Source organism: Coffea arabica, chromosome 2c, assembly GCF_036785885.1.
Source record: "Coffea arabica cultivar ET-39 chromosome 2c, Coffea Arabica ET-39 HiFi, whole genome shotgun sequence".
Lineage (NCBI taxonomy): Eukaryota > Viridiplantae > Streptophyta > Magnoliopsida > Gentianales > Rubiaceae > Coffea > Coffea arabica.
Window position 1 is genome coordinate 18,239,074 of NC_092312.1, and position 15,867 is coordinate 18,254,940.

The following is a 15,867-nucleotide window of genomic DNA, read 5'->3' on the forward strand; positions in this document are numbered from 1 at the left end:
CAGCTTATTTAGCCCTTTGTTCAATTTTCTCGATTTTTTTTCAAAAAAAAATTTTGGTACAAAAGAGAGAGACTTATCCATTCCTTACACTTGAGATGACAAGTTCTCTATTTTTCCTCTAAAAGGAGGAGGGCTTATCACTTTAATTATTTTAATTTAGGTGTGGCCACGGTTCAAGTTTAAATCAGAATTAGACTGGAATCAAGCTGGCAGCTTATTAAACCGAAATTGAAATCAGATTTTGAAAAATCGGTATTGAAACCATAATCGTGATTAAAGGTTCATATTCATATTCTCCAAAATTTTGAACTAAAATCGAAACTAACAGTTTTGTACCGGTTCAAATCGTCTTAAAAAAACACTTATTACATAAACCTATTTAAGCAATTTAGAGTTTAATATCAATAGTCGGTGCACAACACTAACCGTCTCAATTCTAATCCAACAATCCATTATCTCATCTCATTAGTAAGTCTAGGCACATAGCTAATCTAAATCCAAGACCAATCCAATTTGATCAATAGTGAGGTATATTTTTATCATTTTTTCTTTTTCCTTCGTATGATAATGCAAAAAGTTCATCTTTTTTTCCATTCATCGTCATATTTTCTTAGAATCAATATTATAACAATAATTGTTTACACATAACTAAAATCATAGGAAGTGAAACCAGAAGCAACCAAAATAAAATCGAACAAGAGCCAAAGGTTGATATAATTCAGAAAACACCAATTTTTTTTCGAAACTTTTGTAACTATAAAAGCCGATTCAGGCTCCACCTTTTAAAAGAAAGGAAAATGTCGATTTTTAAATCCAAACCAACAATTTTGAAATTGCGACCATATATACTTTAACTTATCCATTCCATTGCATTTTTAGCCGCAACTATTTTTAACTTATCCATATCCAGTTTCTTTGTTTTTTTTTGACCAAATTCCAATTACTTTTTTGGAAATGAAAATAAATTCACCCTAACTCGAGAAAATTATATACTCCAAAATTTCATAACCTTTATGATCAACTAATTATCCGTTCCCCAACACGCGCACACATGTATATGTTTAAAAGTCTAGGCCAAAAAATCTCAGCGGCCACTAAATTATTAGTTAGATCATGTTTTGGCCATTAAACTATTTTTCATCAGTAATTAACCATTAAACAACTTAATCAGTAAATTCGTGACCATTTAGTCGATAATTGATTTTAATCTGTGAAATTAGCTGTACACGTGACAAAATACAGGGTAATTTTGTCCAACAATTACGCGACCCAATTTCACTGATTAACTAATAATTTTACAGATTAAAAGCAATTATCGACTAAATAGTCACGAGTTTACTGATTAAGTTATTTAATGGCTAATTACGGATAAAAAATAGTTTGATGGCCAACACATGATCTAACTAATAATTTAGTGGCTGCTGAGATTTTTTGCCCAAAAGTCTATAGCTTTCCTAACAAATTGAGTTGACAAAGACGGGGATTTAATGCATCCCATCAGATTCAAACCGAGACAATAATGTGCCTCAATTAAGTGCTAATATGGAGCATATCGATTGACTTTTGGTGATCCTAATCAGCAGCATCGCACAACAACTGGGTTTTTTTTTTTTTTAAGTGTAAGCAAGAAGACTCGAACCTACCTCTTGATTACCCTCCCTCCCGTACCATCCAACCCATCCAACCCATCCCTCCCCCGCACAACAACTGGGTTAAAATCACCTTTTAGCCATGATAAATCAATTACAGATTCAGAAATCCAAATGAGACCTGAACTCTTTTTTTTTTTTTTCCGGGTTTAAAAGACGAGACCTTAACTCAAGTCATGCAATTGGCGTAATATAATTGATTACCTTAATCCGGGCAAAGATAGAGAAAGACAAATTCGGAAGTTTCAGACTGTATGGATTATGGTATGTGTTGATGATACAGAGAATTACTAAAAGAGAAATCAAGAAAAGTTGCAGAAAAATTAGAGAGTGATATGTATCGAAAAGACGAAAATCAAGAAACGCTACGCTTTCCGGGGCGATCGGCACCCTTGAGAGTCTTATCAATGAGTTGGCGAGCTTTTCTACTGCGGATCTCCACTTTAACACTTGCACTCTTGTCCATCTTTACGTATGGCTTCTTTTTCTTCTTCAAATTCAGTGCTTTCACCTTGGACTTTATGGACTCCACCAAGTGCTCCAATTGGTTACCCATTTCTGCACCTTAAACTACTAAAAGAAAGAAAGACCCTCTGTCTCAGCCTATTCTTTTTTTTTTTTTTTTTTTTTTTATCTTACTGCTGCTGCTGCTACTGCTAGAGCTATTGCATTCTTGGTTTATTGATGAAGGAAAGGGATGGGATCAATTTCTTCCGCTTTCGTTGTCACATAGGATTGATTACTACAACGAGGCTGTTGCTGCGATTGATGTTCAAGTTGATGATCTTCTGCGTATTTCAAGGAAATAAAAATGGCCCAAGATTGACTGTGAGAGAGAGAGAGAGAGGGGCTGGTGGGATGGGAGAATGGGAGGAGAGAGCAGCAAAATTTGTTTTAGTTGGAATGGAAGACCACTAGTCAGAAGACGTCGGCTATTTATTGTGGTTCCGTCTCTGGCTGCTCCGCTTCTGGTGCCGTGCGAGGTTTTGGGTTCACATTTACCGGGGGGCGTTCAAGAAATTAGTTTGAGCGTGCTAATTTTCAAAGAAACGCGATTATTCACATCACGGGAGTTTTTTTTTTTTTTTAATTATTATTATTAAACACAAAGCCCAATATATGAGTAATTTATTTAATCTATGAGTTTTTAGACAGACGGGTGCCAAAAGACACCTTACAGAGTGATGGCTCTCCAAAAGAAGTAAAAAAATTGTAAAAAATGAGACAAAGACCAATCGCACAACTAAGTCAAAACGCCTGCAATTTTACCATCCATACTATGGCCAAGTTACTGCGACATTTTCAGCCACAAAACATATAAATTGGTTCGAGCATTTAGTCAGGTTTTCTCACTCAAAACCTGTTCAAGCTTTGAGCCCACAAACAGTCGAGATATGTATGGGTCATTACTCATACCGCCTTTAATGTTGACTCCAATAACCATTTCTGTTAACATACGCAGTCATCATCAAAATTTCCACTAAAAACTTTCATAAACATTTTAACCAATTTTTTTTTTTATTAGGACCAAAGGATTTGAATTACGTCTATTGAATGCAAAGCTTCGGCACGTATCAGCTGTTACCGATGGGTCAGCTCGTCGTACCTTTAAAACTCGTGATGTTACTGTGAATCTTTCAAAATTTGAAGTCTCTTGCCCCGACGATAAGAAAAGGAAAATGCATCCATTTCATGTTTCATTCATCCTAAGTTGACAAACAATTGGATATTAACACCTGGAAAGATTTAATGGCACACTAAGGTTGTGTTTGGATTGCATTTTCCGTCATTTTTCACGGAAAAAATACTGTAACGATTTGATATATGTGAAGAAAAAAGATGATAGAAAAATGTAATCACGGAAAACGACAATATTTTCTGACAGAAACAAGCAATCCAAACAAGGCGCCGACTTATTCCGCGAGCAGCTTCAAAGTCGAAGCGAACATAACTACAGCAAAACGAAATAAGTGATGAATCTCTCTGCTTGTGTATTCTTGGGGCGGGATGCACAGACACAGGAAAATTAATTTGATAAAGTTGAGATACTCCTCGTGTTTGGAAAAAAAAAAGTGAATCGCCCCGGTTAAGCTCATTCTTCTTAGTCCACTTGCAATATAGTGTGTGATATACGAAACCTGGCAACAACATAGTACAGTATCTTTATCAACATTGCCCTCTATCCTTCTCTTTTTGCGTATACAGGATTAAACCAAGCGATGTATCTGTAACACGGGGCCTAAATATCAATATCAATAGCAAAAGCAAAACAATTTCTTTTTGCAAGGCCGAGATGGCAAAGTTCTCCACGCTTAACCATTATAAATAACACGTACAATTGCTGCATGTAAACAGAAATATTATTGTAGCCTACGGGATCAAGAGGTCAGACAGAGTTCAACAAAATCGCAATACATACATGCATACATACAATATGCACACATACACACGCATACATATCCTATGGATGTGTTAAGACAAGCCAAACCTGCCTCAGATGCAGCAACACGAGAAACACCTCCGTTGACTTTATTGTTCTTAATATGACCATTGGTTAGATAGTCCGTAACTTATTTTGAACCGTCAACCTAAGAAATTACTCACAAAATTCAATTGACCGAGGTACCAAAAAAGCTGTGAACAAACCCCGTAGACTTGCTTAATCGAATCTTGTTTGATTTACCAAAAAGATCACAGCAACGAGGGAAGATTTGCTTAAAAATCAATGGGCAGACACTTAGAGGTTTTTTTTTTTTTTTTTTTTGGGTTGGGGGGAGAGGGGTGGTTAGGTTTAAAAATGCTTCTAAATTTAGATTGAAAGAGATTTAGTGCTTCTGTTGCTCTACTGAAGATCATCCAGACGATGCACCATTTCCTAGACCTACTGGAAGTCTGGAACGAACTGTAAATGAGAAATGTAAAATCAAAATCAAACACTCCAGTGATCAGTCAAGATTGCAGATGAAAAGAGAAGTGTTTACCTAAAAAGCAACCCAATGAAACGCTGAAGGAAACGGTACTCAGCTCAAAAGAAAGAACAAAAATACTAGGAGGGGGGGGGGGCGCGGGGAACTCTTGCCTGAAAATCTAGCTGATTATTTTAATTTTCCGGAGAGGTCGACCATAACATTAAAGTCGACAAAAAAGCAATAGTAGCAGTTTCAACACGTAGGCGATGTGGACCAAGACCAACTGCAGTCGCACCAGCCTCGACAATCATTCTCAACTCTGTCTCAGTGAAGTCTGAAATAGAGTAAGGTCAACAACAAATGAGATCATATCCAGGATGTTCATCCTGAAGAAAGTACAACCAACAATAACTGAAATTCTTGACTAGGTAATTTTCAAGCACACGAAAGAAGCAACACATCAAATTGATAAAGCTAAGACTATTAAACTAATGACAGGTCACTGAATGGCCTTCTCATATGAACTTAAACACAAAAGCTTAGTGCCAATTCCATATATCAGAATGGATAAAAATGACAATCATCATGCTTGTATGCACTATTCAGCAAGATAATAAAACTAATTCCACCACTGCTGTACTAGATTATGTCCCAGTAGATTACAAAGACTATTGCTTCTTGTCAAAAGCAAAGAAGTGTAGGAAAACGAACACAGAGACCCAAAGTGATGGCTATCCCAGTGATCCATTCGCAGTTTATGTTATCTAAAGTGATTGCTGTCCTAGTGATCCACTTGCAGTTTATATTATCTGAACAAGTAAATGTTAACCAATGCTACACCACAAGTATCTGCCATAATAACTAGATTGTGGACAGGATACGGTTTTAGAATCTAATGCAAACACCGCCACTTTGCCAGTTTGGGGGGATGGGGTTGGAGATAAAACTAAATTTTCTCAAAAAAACTTTCCCTGAGAGAGGGAGAGAGGCATGTAGAGAGCACTGACCTCCTTCAGGTCCAATTATCATTAGCCCAGTTGACTCTTTTCTTAAGGTACTCAAAGCACCAAAAACAGGAGTAGCCTCCGCAACAGCTACGAATGATAGTTTTGATTGACGAACCTAAAGCATGGTTTAAGATAAGATGTAAGTTCAGAAAGACCATACTTACAAGGCTTATGTGTCAAAATTTGAGAGATAATAACATCATAACCAAAGCATAGATAAGTATGGCTTAAAAGGAACAGAAAAATTTGACTTACAAGGGGCAAAACTCCACCAATCATCACAGGAGAGTTCAAAGTCATTTCATGCAGCCTTTGACCTATTTACCAGAGCACCATTTTGGGAAAAACAAAAATATCATGACAAAGAGACTGATGATAATACTTCACACAAATTAAGTTAATGCCATCTTAAGTTAGCCAACTACATTCAAAGCGCATGGTTAAACTACAATGGTGGTACCAAAAAGGTTATGGTGAAACGTCAATTACATTGTTTCGATGCAGCAAGAATAACACGTTCTAATCTGTCAAATCGGTTATCTGAAATGGATGGAGAACGCTCAGTCAACAAAGGCGTCACACTGCCAGCTCCCAGTTCCTGAGACATGACAAAGGAGAATAAGCATGTAATTTTAAGCAACTTAAATTGATAGAGAGATATTACCCACATGACTGATCATTGATCTAGACATACTGTGCATTTCTCTACAAGCCAATCAGCTCGACCTCCCTTTAAAGTTCCTAAAATCCAAAGAAAGATTAAAGCAAGTCACTTGACATTATGGCAGGAATGATTTCTCATAGACACAGGTGCTTTAGGTGTTCTTAAGGACCCACCAAAAGCAGCAAAGACATGCCATTGTGGGGCCAGAGGAGATACTAACTTTGCCTTCTCCGCTGCCACAAAATCAACTCCTGTGCGATCAATATTCTGTATGTGTCCTTCAACAAGACCCCCTTTGCCATCAAAGAGCTCTATCCTTGAAAATGAATGAAAGGAAACCAGCAATATGTACACCAGATCAGCCAACTTGCAAGGAAAATAATGATCAATTTAACTGTGAGCATCACAAAAGCCCCAGAGTAAGGTATAACACTTCAACCGATCGGCTTTGCTTAAAATTCTAGAAATATTCCAGGCAAGGCTTAAACTCTAATATTTCTCCACATAGTTATATTCCTACCAATAATATTCAACTTTTCAACTCCTTCAGTCAAATGAAATTCTTAAACTGATAATAAGCATACTCAAGAGGAAAACACATTATTGATGTAAGACTTGCAATTGGATAATGCAAACGAGGGAGCAAAGAAATGTGGAAGAAAAGATGAAACTTCATGAGCTATGCAAGATAAAATGTAAGAATAGCTAAAATCCTGCATCATTAACATGTTTCCTACTGGGTATTTCTCAAAACTCAATAAGAATAATGATACATACAACTTTTGGTACATTTTTCTGCAACGGTTAAATTGGAAATGGAAGAAGCTGAAATGAAAACATCCTCGAGATCAAAACCTCAAAGAAAGTATAAAGCAAACCACGACTTTGTTGTACGAATAACAGGGTATCCAATTACGCTTGGAAGAGTCAAGTAAATAAAGCAGCTGACATGAAACACATTCGGCATGTGGAAGTAAATGCTAAACTCAAAAAATTCACTCTCGTGAAGCAAAGATTGAATTCACGTAAGCACAAAGTTGACCAAGTATTAGGCTGGTACGGAGAATACCTGTCGTTGATGTTTAATCGGAGGACTTTTGTCATATGCCAGAACTCGTCGCCTTGAACACGGACAATTCCACCCCTGGAAGCGGGGAGGGTTTCGGAGTAGAACCGGGGGAGACGGCCGCGAGACTGACTGGTGTAATCGGAAGAAGATGAAGAAGAGAAAGCTCGGGGTTGGAGAGAAAAGGTGATTGCCTTTTGCCGGGGAGATGGAGATAGCTTCGCTAGTAGGTTTACCAGACAAGGTCTCCAAACTAGGGTTTGCATTTAGGAATTTGTCGGGAATATTAAACACACAGTTGCTTTAATACTGCCGACGTTCTGGACTGTGATTTTTGTGAGCTTGATGATGATGATAAGAGCAAATAAATAAATATACTAGCACAGTAGGAGTATAACTTCGCCCAACATTCGGCTATACCATAGTTAAATTTTACTGCTTAGGCTCATAGGATTTTATGATGGCTATTAGTAGTATCTCAACCACAGCAAAAACAGAGTATGGATGTAGCGGAGCTACAATTTTCTAGATATCAAATTTGAAGTTTAAAAAGTCGGAATTTGTAAAATTTACTTACAAACATTTGTAAGAGTAGCGTAAATTTTCCAGAGCTTAGTTTGTTTGGACAAGAAATCACGGCTTCGAAGACGATCTAAATCTGGATTTCATGGTCGGATATTAACAGACCAGACTAATTACATGGTACCACCTCAAATTCATTCCATGGATAAATTTTTACATTCATTTGGTTGCCTAAACAGGAAATTGCATTTTATGTCCAGAACTAGCATGTCTGCCTAATAAAAGAACAACCTCGTTCTGCTACTACAGCCGGTCGGTCAGTTCCACAGGGTCGCAGCCATTGTCAAAAGTCAGGAACACAAAAGGGACTTCCCAGTCTTCCCCAAAATATCAAAATACACCTTTGCGACCTTATCACAAACACCTAACGGGACTTCCCAGCTTTCCACAAAAATTCTTCTACATCCCTTTGAGACGTTATCACAAGCGCCTCGAAGACCAGACTAGCAGGACCCTTCAGGATTTTCATCAGCTCTACCATCACCTTCAAACCCGCCACCCATCTCACACACCCTCTCCCACATGCTCTTCTCCACAGGCACCACCGACAACCTCGGCTGCCTGAACAGGCCACATCCTTGCAGTCCACTCTCTTTCTTCATTTCCCCCAAGTCCACCGGCCTCCGCATTTCGCCAACCGCCTTCACATCCACCGCACTATCACCGCTATCATCAGCGTACCATTCACGGACAACAGAGACCACACCCACCACGCGGCGGGCTTTGGAGCCGGAATGGTAGAAAAAGCAGAGATCTCCAGTTCTCATGGACTTCATATTCTTCTGGGCTTGCTTGTTCTTGACGCCGTCCCATTTGGATACACCACCATTCGCTGCTTGGTCCTCCCATGACCACTCCCCTGGCTCCGTTTTTAGCAGCCAGTATTGTTTTTCTTTACCCATTTCTGTGCTGTGAAAACTTCGTAGAATTTGAATTTCTTAGGATAGGGGCTGGGAATTTTGAGGGTTGGATTCAGGAAAAGGGTGATTGGACCTAAAGCACTAGCGTTACTAGTGGTATTTGTTATGGCGGGAAATCGACGACGGCCCCGCATTTTGATTGATTGATTGATTGATTGCTTTCCCTTTTTAGTTTTAATAGATAAATGGTGTACTTCCTGAGCCGTTCTAATCTAACTGGGGTGTGTTCTTTCTGTCTATGGAAAAAAGATAAATGGTTGAAGTCGATTAAGTGCTAACCTTAGTTACCAAAATACGGTGATAATTAGATTGATTAGATATTTCATACTTTAGTGCTATAAATCCAGAAAATATTTACATAAAGGATTAATCACACTTTGCTCCTATGACCTTTGGGGGTAGTCACACTTTGCTACGCTGAACTTTTAAAATATACACTTTTCCCCCATAAAAACTAATCAAAGTTAGGAATGCCAAAAAAAAAAAAGTGAGTGCAAATTATTGTCCTTTTATTTATGAGATTATAACTCATTTTATTGCTAAAAGATATACATCTTCTCTGTAATATCTACTGTAAAAAAAAATATATCAAACTAATAAAGGTAAAAAAAGGTTTACATTTAGTTTATTATTCTTAAACTTTTCCTATTGGATACTTTAAATATAACAAGGATAAATAACTCAACGAAAACAATAAATACATTTAGCAAAATTTTGGAAAAAAGGGTATTATTAAACTTGTTATTTTATTAATTTTTTATTATTTTAGTTTATGTAAACTGTTACAATAATGTTATCATCATTTATTTTTTTTTAAAACTAGTCAAAAATTAAATACTTAACCAAATTTGTTAAAAAGGGCTGATATGCCTTATTTTTAAATTTAGAGGAGGCAAAATATATATTAAATCAAACTTAAGCTTTTTTGGCCAAAAAACTAACATTAATAGTAGGGGTAGATGCAGGTCGGATACCCGTCTCATTTACCATTTGGCTGATCCGATCCGCACCTTGTGGGTCAACTATTTTCTGACCCTTACCCGCCCTACATATATCAGTGGATACCCGATTATAGGGTACCCGCTGAAATAGGGTCGAGTCAGCGGGTACCCACCCCCGCCCCATTTATCATTAATTTTTTAAAAAAAATGATTTATACCAATTTAATTTTATATTTTACACATTCATCTAAGATTTAATAAATTTTTTTTTTCTAAAAAAATGTTTCCCACTAAGAAAAAAACATGTGAAGAGAATACAAGATAAAGGAAAAAAAATTGAAAGAATTCAAAATCAATAAAAGTTTGAAATAAGGGACACAATTTTTAATATAAATGTTCCACATTAATTAAAATTTTTTCTATAAAAATATAAGATCATGACCTTTACAAATGAATCTTGTAAATAAACTATAGTCTCTCATATTTGTAATGCAATTTGTTCAATAAAATTACTTTTTTAGTTCTAACTTATTATTTTATAGTGTGTGTATAAAAATAAAATAAAAATAAAAATATATATATATACAGGGCGGATCGGGTACCCGCGAGTTTTCAATTATGTAACCCTAACCAGCCCCGCATCTTAGCGGGTACCCGACCCTCTTTTGACCCGATCAAATAATAAAAATTGGATATCCTAATTTTCGGATCGGATCGGATTGGATATGACGGATTTTCGGATTAGCGAATAATTTTGCCCACCCCTAATTAATAGTAAACATAAATAATTTTAGCAACAAAAGAGAAATGTTCTCATAATACTCGCTTTTTTCTTTATGGAATTAAAATTTCCAATATTGACTAATCTTCATGGGGGCTAAAGTGTTTATTTTTAAAGATTAAAGATGGTAAAGTATAACTATCCTAAAGTTCAGGGGGCAAAGTGTGATTAACCCTTAATGAATTAAAATTGTCGGGGCACTAAAGTGTTTCTCAAGGAAAAGAATTTATAATTATTCACACGATCAATGGGAATCAACATTCAGATGAACATCTCTCTGCTTGGATTGCTTGTTTTCGTTGAAAAATATTGTCGTTTTCCGTGATCACATTTTCCTATCACCTTTTTCCCTCACATATATCAAATCGCTACAGTAATTTTTCCATGAAAAATGACGGAAAATGCAATCCAAACACAACCTAAGACGTTTGCTGTATAAACACAACTTAGCACAAATATCGACCTATGGTCTCTATAAAAGTTTTTTGTGCAAATATTCATGAAAGATTTTTCCTTTTATTTATATTAAAATTTAATATAATTGGAATCATGAAAAACTAATTAACCCTCCAAATTTAATTAACGTACAAATTTCGACACTCAACTATCTTGATGGCATCTTCCACGATGAATAAGATACTCGCTTTTTTTTTTCTCATTTTTTTCTTTCCGCTCCTCCTTGCATCAACTATCATATAAAGAATTCAACCCCAAATTTGACACCAGAAAAGATTCTAACGGTCTTTTTTGATCACTGGCCAGCCCCAATGAATATGAGATACTTGTTTAAAGATGTTGACCTGACTGACTATATTATACATCTACAGCTGTACTTATGCTTGGGGGTAAATTTTGCTTTTTTTTTTTGTTAAAAGAAAAATGACGGAGAAGAGGCCACACAATTGGCAGGTAAGAATAAGGCAATAAGCAGTAGGGTAGTTTACCTGTTGTTGGTAAAAATAAATAGCATGCCAATGAAGGCTATTTTACCAGGCAAAAGTAAACGTCGTCGTTTACAGGCCCATTGTTCATATCCGGAATTTTACCAGGCACCCAAAAAAGGAAGAAAAAGGAAAAAGACTAATTAGAATGAGAAGAAATTATTTGAATTACACCCGCTCACACATTGACCTTTATATTAAAGTAAATTCTAGTGTATTGTAACTAAAAACTATGCGGATATCAGGCAAATGAATGAATGATTGTGGGTGGGATTAAAGTTTCGCCATTAGATTTCTTCACGTCTTGTTTAACCAAAATAATTGACATATGTAGTATATGATTACTTAGATTGTGTTTGGATTGCATTTTTTATCATTTTTCATGAAAAAATTACTGTAGCGATTTGATATATGTGAGAGAAAAAGGTGATGAGGAAATATGATTACGAAAAATGACAATATTTTCCGACGGAAACAAGCAATCCAAACAAAGCCTTAATTAGAAATGTAAAACGTTCACTGACAGGTCAATTTCAATCTCCAAGAAGAGTCTTCTGCTTCTTTTTTCCTTACGGATGAAGATTTCTTCTACTTTTCTTCTATCGAAATTAAGAAGAGTCATAGAACCAAGAAATTTTGCCATTGGCGAAGCTTGTCTGCCCATCAACTCCCTGCCCGCCATTCGATTCTATTGAAAGGAAAAACGTTTCGCTGCTCATTGACCTAATCAGCTGCTTGACCCTTTCAACCAATATTATTGATGACGAATGGATAGGCGAAATCTGTGTCGAAGACGAATAGTTATTATTTCTTGGTCAGTGAGTCATGTCGATTTACTATTTACTGCAAACCAATGGCTGATCAACTTGCATGAACAAAGAACGACGCAAACGCATTCTCTCTCGTTCATCCAACCACAGCCACGCTGAATTCAAACTTCTAAGAGCCACCAGTTCCAAATATGATGGAAATCAAAGTCAAAGATGGCAAGATCCTTGTAATTAATGCAACGTTATGGGCCAATATTTTGCCCTTCTGTAGCAGCATAACCAGCACAACAAACCATGCAATGAATATAAATCCATATGCCCCGCCAGAGTCGTTAAGATTTTTTTTTTGGTGACCATTTCTCGCCCGCCGGTTGTTGCCAATTAATATAAATTAAATCCATCCCCTTAATGATAACCTCACCTCTTAGTCTTTAGATAGCAAAATAGTTGTCTCCTGGGGACCAAATTTTTTTAGCAAATGCTAGAATTTTCAACTTTTATATCTCTAGAAAGTTCAAAGTTATGAAGAAAGAAGAAAAGGTTTGTCCCATTGCAATTTGTCAGAGATGTGTTATAGCTGACTATTAAAATGGGCAATACAACTTCGTGCAAATGCTCGAAGTCAGAGTTCTGCGTCCCATGAATTTTCTTTCTGATTAAATGAAACAGGTTTAGGGTTGCTGTGCAATATGTGGCTCTAGCTTAGTAGACGAATTGGATAAATTTATGAGGTCAGCCTTAGCACGAAAGATCCGGTCCACTGATGCCGGTCTGGAGCATTAAAACATAACCCCCCCAAGAAACATGGAACAGCAACGCATAACAGTTCAGTTCAGCTCAGCTCATTGATTCCAACCTGCAAATAACTGCCATCGGAGAAGAGAAAAAAAAAAAAGAGAGTGTTTTAAGAAGGCAGCAGCTTGTCTTGTGATGGCCAGGGATAAAGCATGGCATAGCGAGCCACACTACACACCAGGCATATTGGGTGCATTAATTTTGGTTGGGGCAAAGTGAGTGGAAGAACAAGCTGGAACGGCTATCATTTGGTTTCCTAGTATGATTTTGAGCCTCGTGATCCAAAATAGTAATTAGTGGAAGGAAATAATATGTCTTTACTATATATCATCACATTAAAGTGGTAAACTTTCGACTTTGGTCCGCTAGATTTTAATAAAGTACGCATGCCATGGCAAAGGACAATGTGTAGTTAAAGTTGTAGTTGACGAATATATTCTTGGCTTAATTCTTGGCTTTCGGCGCTCTAAATATCTTGTTGCTGGGCTTTTGCGGTCCTGGCCAATAATCACCCGAGTTGGAATTGGACAAAATATTATCATGCCGACCGTAGATCTACGAGAAACGAGGTATGCCGCCGTCTTGATTAGATGCAGAGGTGTGCCCATATCAAAGAACAACATAAATCTGTTGATGCATCGAGTCCGGCCTGAAAACAGATAGATAGGTGGCTTTGATATCCTATACAGTGTCAAATTAACGAGCAAGTTTTGAATTAAGGCAAATCACGAGCTAGAATTATATTTCTAGCACAAATGTTTATCGGTTACCCAAGCCAAGATACATTCGCATTGATCACAAACAACCACCGAGACTGTGATGTGGAGAAGGATCATGTATAATATATATACGCACAAATGCTCATGCATGAGACATGAGAAAAATGAGGGAGAAAGAACAAAGATCTAGTATATACTATATCGTCAGGGCTGCTTTTGCCCCTGCGTGTATATATAGTCGAGATGAGCCTCCAGTGTTCTTCTCATCAAGCACTCATCTTCTCCAAGTCCTTCGCAACTCTCCTCTTTATCTACCTTCTCAACACGATCATTCTACGTACAAGACCAAAGACACAGATTAATTACTAGCATCAAAATATGTACATGAACCAGTCGAGCCAAAATCAGAAACAAAATAATAATAATAATAATAATAATAAAGATGACCATCAGATGAGTTGATATGCATCATACCACACGATGACCATGATGAGTTTCCATCGGAGTTACGTCCTGAAATGTAGCCACCGGCCGGGCAACCGCATAAGATAGGGTAAGAAAAAGTAGAAGGGATAGGATGCAAAGGGTGCTAACCTTGGACATTTTTGTGATAGCTAGATAGTGCCTAATATTCTATATATCTATCTTCTCCCAAGAAGGGTAGGCAAAGATATGAAGACTGTTGAGGGCAATATACATGTATATTTATAGGGAGCGGTGGAAGGGAGAGGAAGAGGGGCTTGCTGGGGAGGATGTGAGATGGGTAGGAGCTAGTTTATCCGGATGCCGAAAGTAACCCGGACGGCCCTGAATTTGTTTGACAAATGCTAGAAAAATGCTTGGCCTATCTTTTTCATGGTTGAATAGATAATACAAGTCTACTACGTACTACAACTATGATGAATAATATGAACTATGAAGACCTCTAGAAGGTTTCATGAATGGTGTAATACTCTATTGGATGGATTAGTCAAAATGGACGAAGGATGTATGTGAGCAAGGACTTGTTATCTAGAAGAGACATTTGGCCGAGTATTTCAGGTTTCTTTCTGGGATGTTGCCTTTTACACGGAAGTATGGTCGTAATCCCGTCAGCAATTGACTGCGGTTAAGTCGGAAGGTTCTATCTGTATGCTCCTACTAAGCACGCAGGGATGCATGCCACGTACCATCAACGTGCCATTTAAAAGTAATCCTGCCCACAACTTAATTTGGAAAATTAGATCAGCTTAATTAGCAATTTCTTTCCTATTTTGGGCTTTCATATTTGTAGTACAATCTCTCATTTGAGGAGTACATTTTTTTAAGTTGTGCGCGCGCTGTTTTCTTGAAAAGGTGAAATGCACATGGAAATGGAAAACTTCAAGAATAAAGAGCAGCGGAATTAATGGAAAGTGTACTATTTCATTCTAGCATTCATTAAGCTCCCTGATTTGTTACTTTTGAATGGTACGATATATCTTTAACGTGGATTGGTTAGACTTGAGAGGAGATCAATAGATCACGCACGTACAAATGATTTAATTTTACGGAGAAAATCTTCAAAACTCGGTGAAAAGCAGCAATTAATGCAAGGACAACAATTAAAAATGTTAAATACGGATGCAGAGCAGAAACCAAATACTTCCTCTGTCCCACTTTGATAGTCTCATTTCTTTTTTCACACAGTTTAAAAAAAAGTAGTTAACTTTGTTGGAAAAGTAAATTTAGATTGCTATTTTTTTAAAATACCCTCACATTAAATATGGTATAACTTTATGGGAACTTGAATTGATGATAAAAAAAGAATCAACTCTCATTAAATGGGGTAGATTTATAGTAATAACAACTTACATTGAATACGAGTATTTTAGAAAAATTAAAATACAATCACATTTTTCAATTGGAAAGTGGATTATAATTTGGGACAGACGAAGAAGGAAAACGGAACTATCAAAGTGGGACGGAGGAGTAACATGTTCATGATGATGTCCAATGTCCTTGAGGTGCAACAGCCCACAATGAGCTACACATATGCCCGCACTGATCATGGTGAAGTCTAGCATGCAGAGATTCTGTGAGTTGACCGGACCACCGCCACGGGGATCATAGCCCATAATGAATCAGTCAATTACTAGCGCCGA

At 37.0% G+C, this 15,867-nt stretch overlaps 3 protein-coding genes and 1 long non-coding RNA gene across 5 annotated transcripts; all 4 read right to left on the reverse strand.

The window, feature by feature from the left end:
- Positions 1 to 1,882: 1,882 nt before the first annotated feature.
- Positions 1,883 to 2,569, reverse strand: LOC113731541 (uncharacterized). Its single transcript, XM_027256861.2, has one exon. The coding sequence runs from the start codon at positions 2,203 to 2,205 to the stop codon at positions 2,005 to 2,007; it is 201 nt and encodes a 66-aa protein (XP_027112662.2). The 5' UTR covers positions 2,206 to 2,569; the 3' UTR covers positions 1,883 to 2,004.
- Positions 2,570 to 3,811: 1,242 nt separating this feature from the next.
- LOC140035139 (uncharacterized) lies at positions 3,812 to 7,785 on the reverse strand. The gene is made up of 7 exons (XM_072074877.1): positions 7,299 to 7,785; positions 6,403 to 6,545; positions 6,260 to 6,306; positions 6,055 to 6,163; positions 5,821 to 5,882; positions 5,566 to 5,680; positions 3,812 to 4,892 (listed from the first exon to the last, which is right to left on the reverse strand). The coding sequence occupies exons 1-7, from the start codon at positions 7,559 to 7,561 to the stop codon at positions 4,750 to 4,752; spliced, it is 882 nt and encodes a 293-aa protein (XP_071930978.1). The 5' UTR covers positions 7,562 to 7,785; the 3' UTR covers positions 3,812 to 4,749.
- Positions 7,786 to 7,990: 205 nt separating this feature from the next.
- Positions 7,991 to 9,082, reverse strand: LOC140035140 (uncharacterized). Its single transcript, XM_072074878.1, has one exon. It carries the CDS (start codon positions 8,777 to 8,779, stop codon positions 8,321 to 8,323), a length of 459 nt encoding a protein of 152 aa, XP_071930979.1. The 5' UTR covers positions 8,780 to 9,082; the 3' UTR covers positions 7,991 to 8,320.
- Positions 9,083 to 13,318: 4,236 nt separating this feature from the next.
- Positions 13,319 to 14,760, reverse strand: LOC113733496 (uncharacterized). Of its 2 annotated transcripts, XR_011839086.1 has the most exons (3): positions 14,219 to 14,621; positions 13,942 to 14,077; positions 13,319 to 13,674 (listed from the first exon to the last, which is right to left on the reverse strand). It is a non-coding gene; the product is annotated as an uncharacterized lncRNA (long non-coding RNA). The 2 variants fall into 2 exon arrangements; XR_003459011.2 differs by lacking the exon at positions 13,319 to 13,674 and having other exon boundaries at positions 13,717 to 14,077; positions 14,219 to 14,760.
- Positions 14,761 to 15,867: the final 1,107 nt, after the last annotated feature.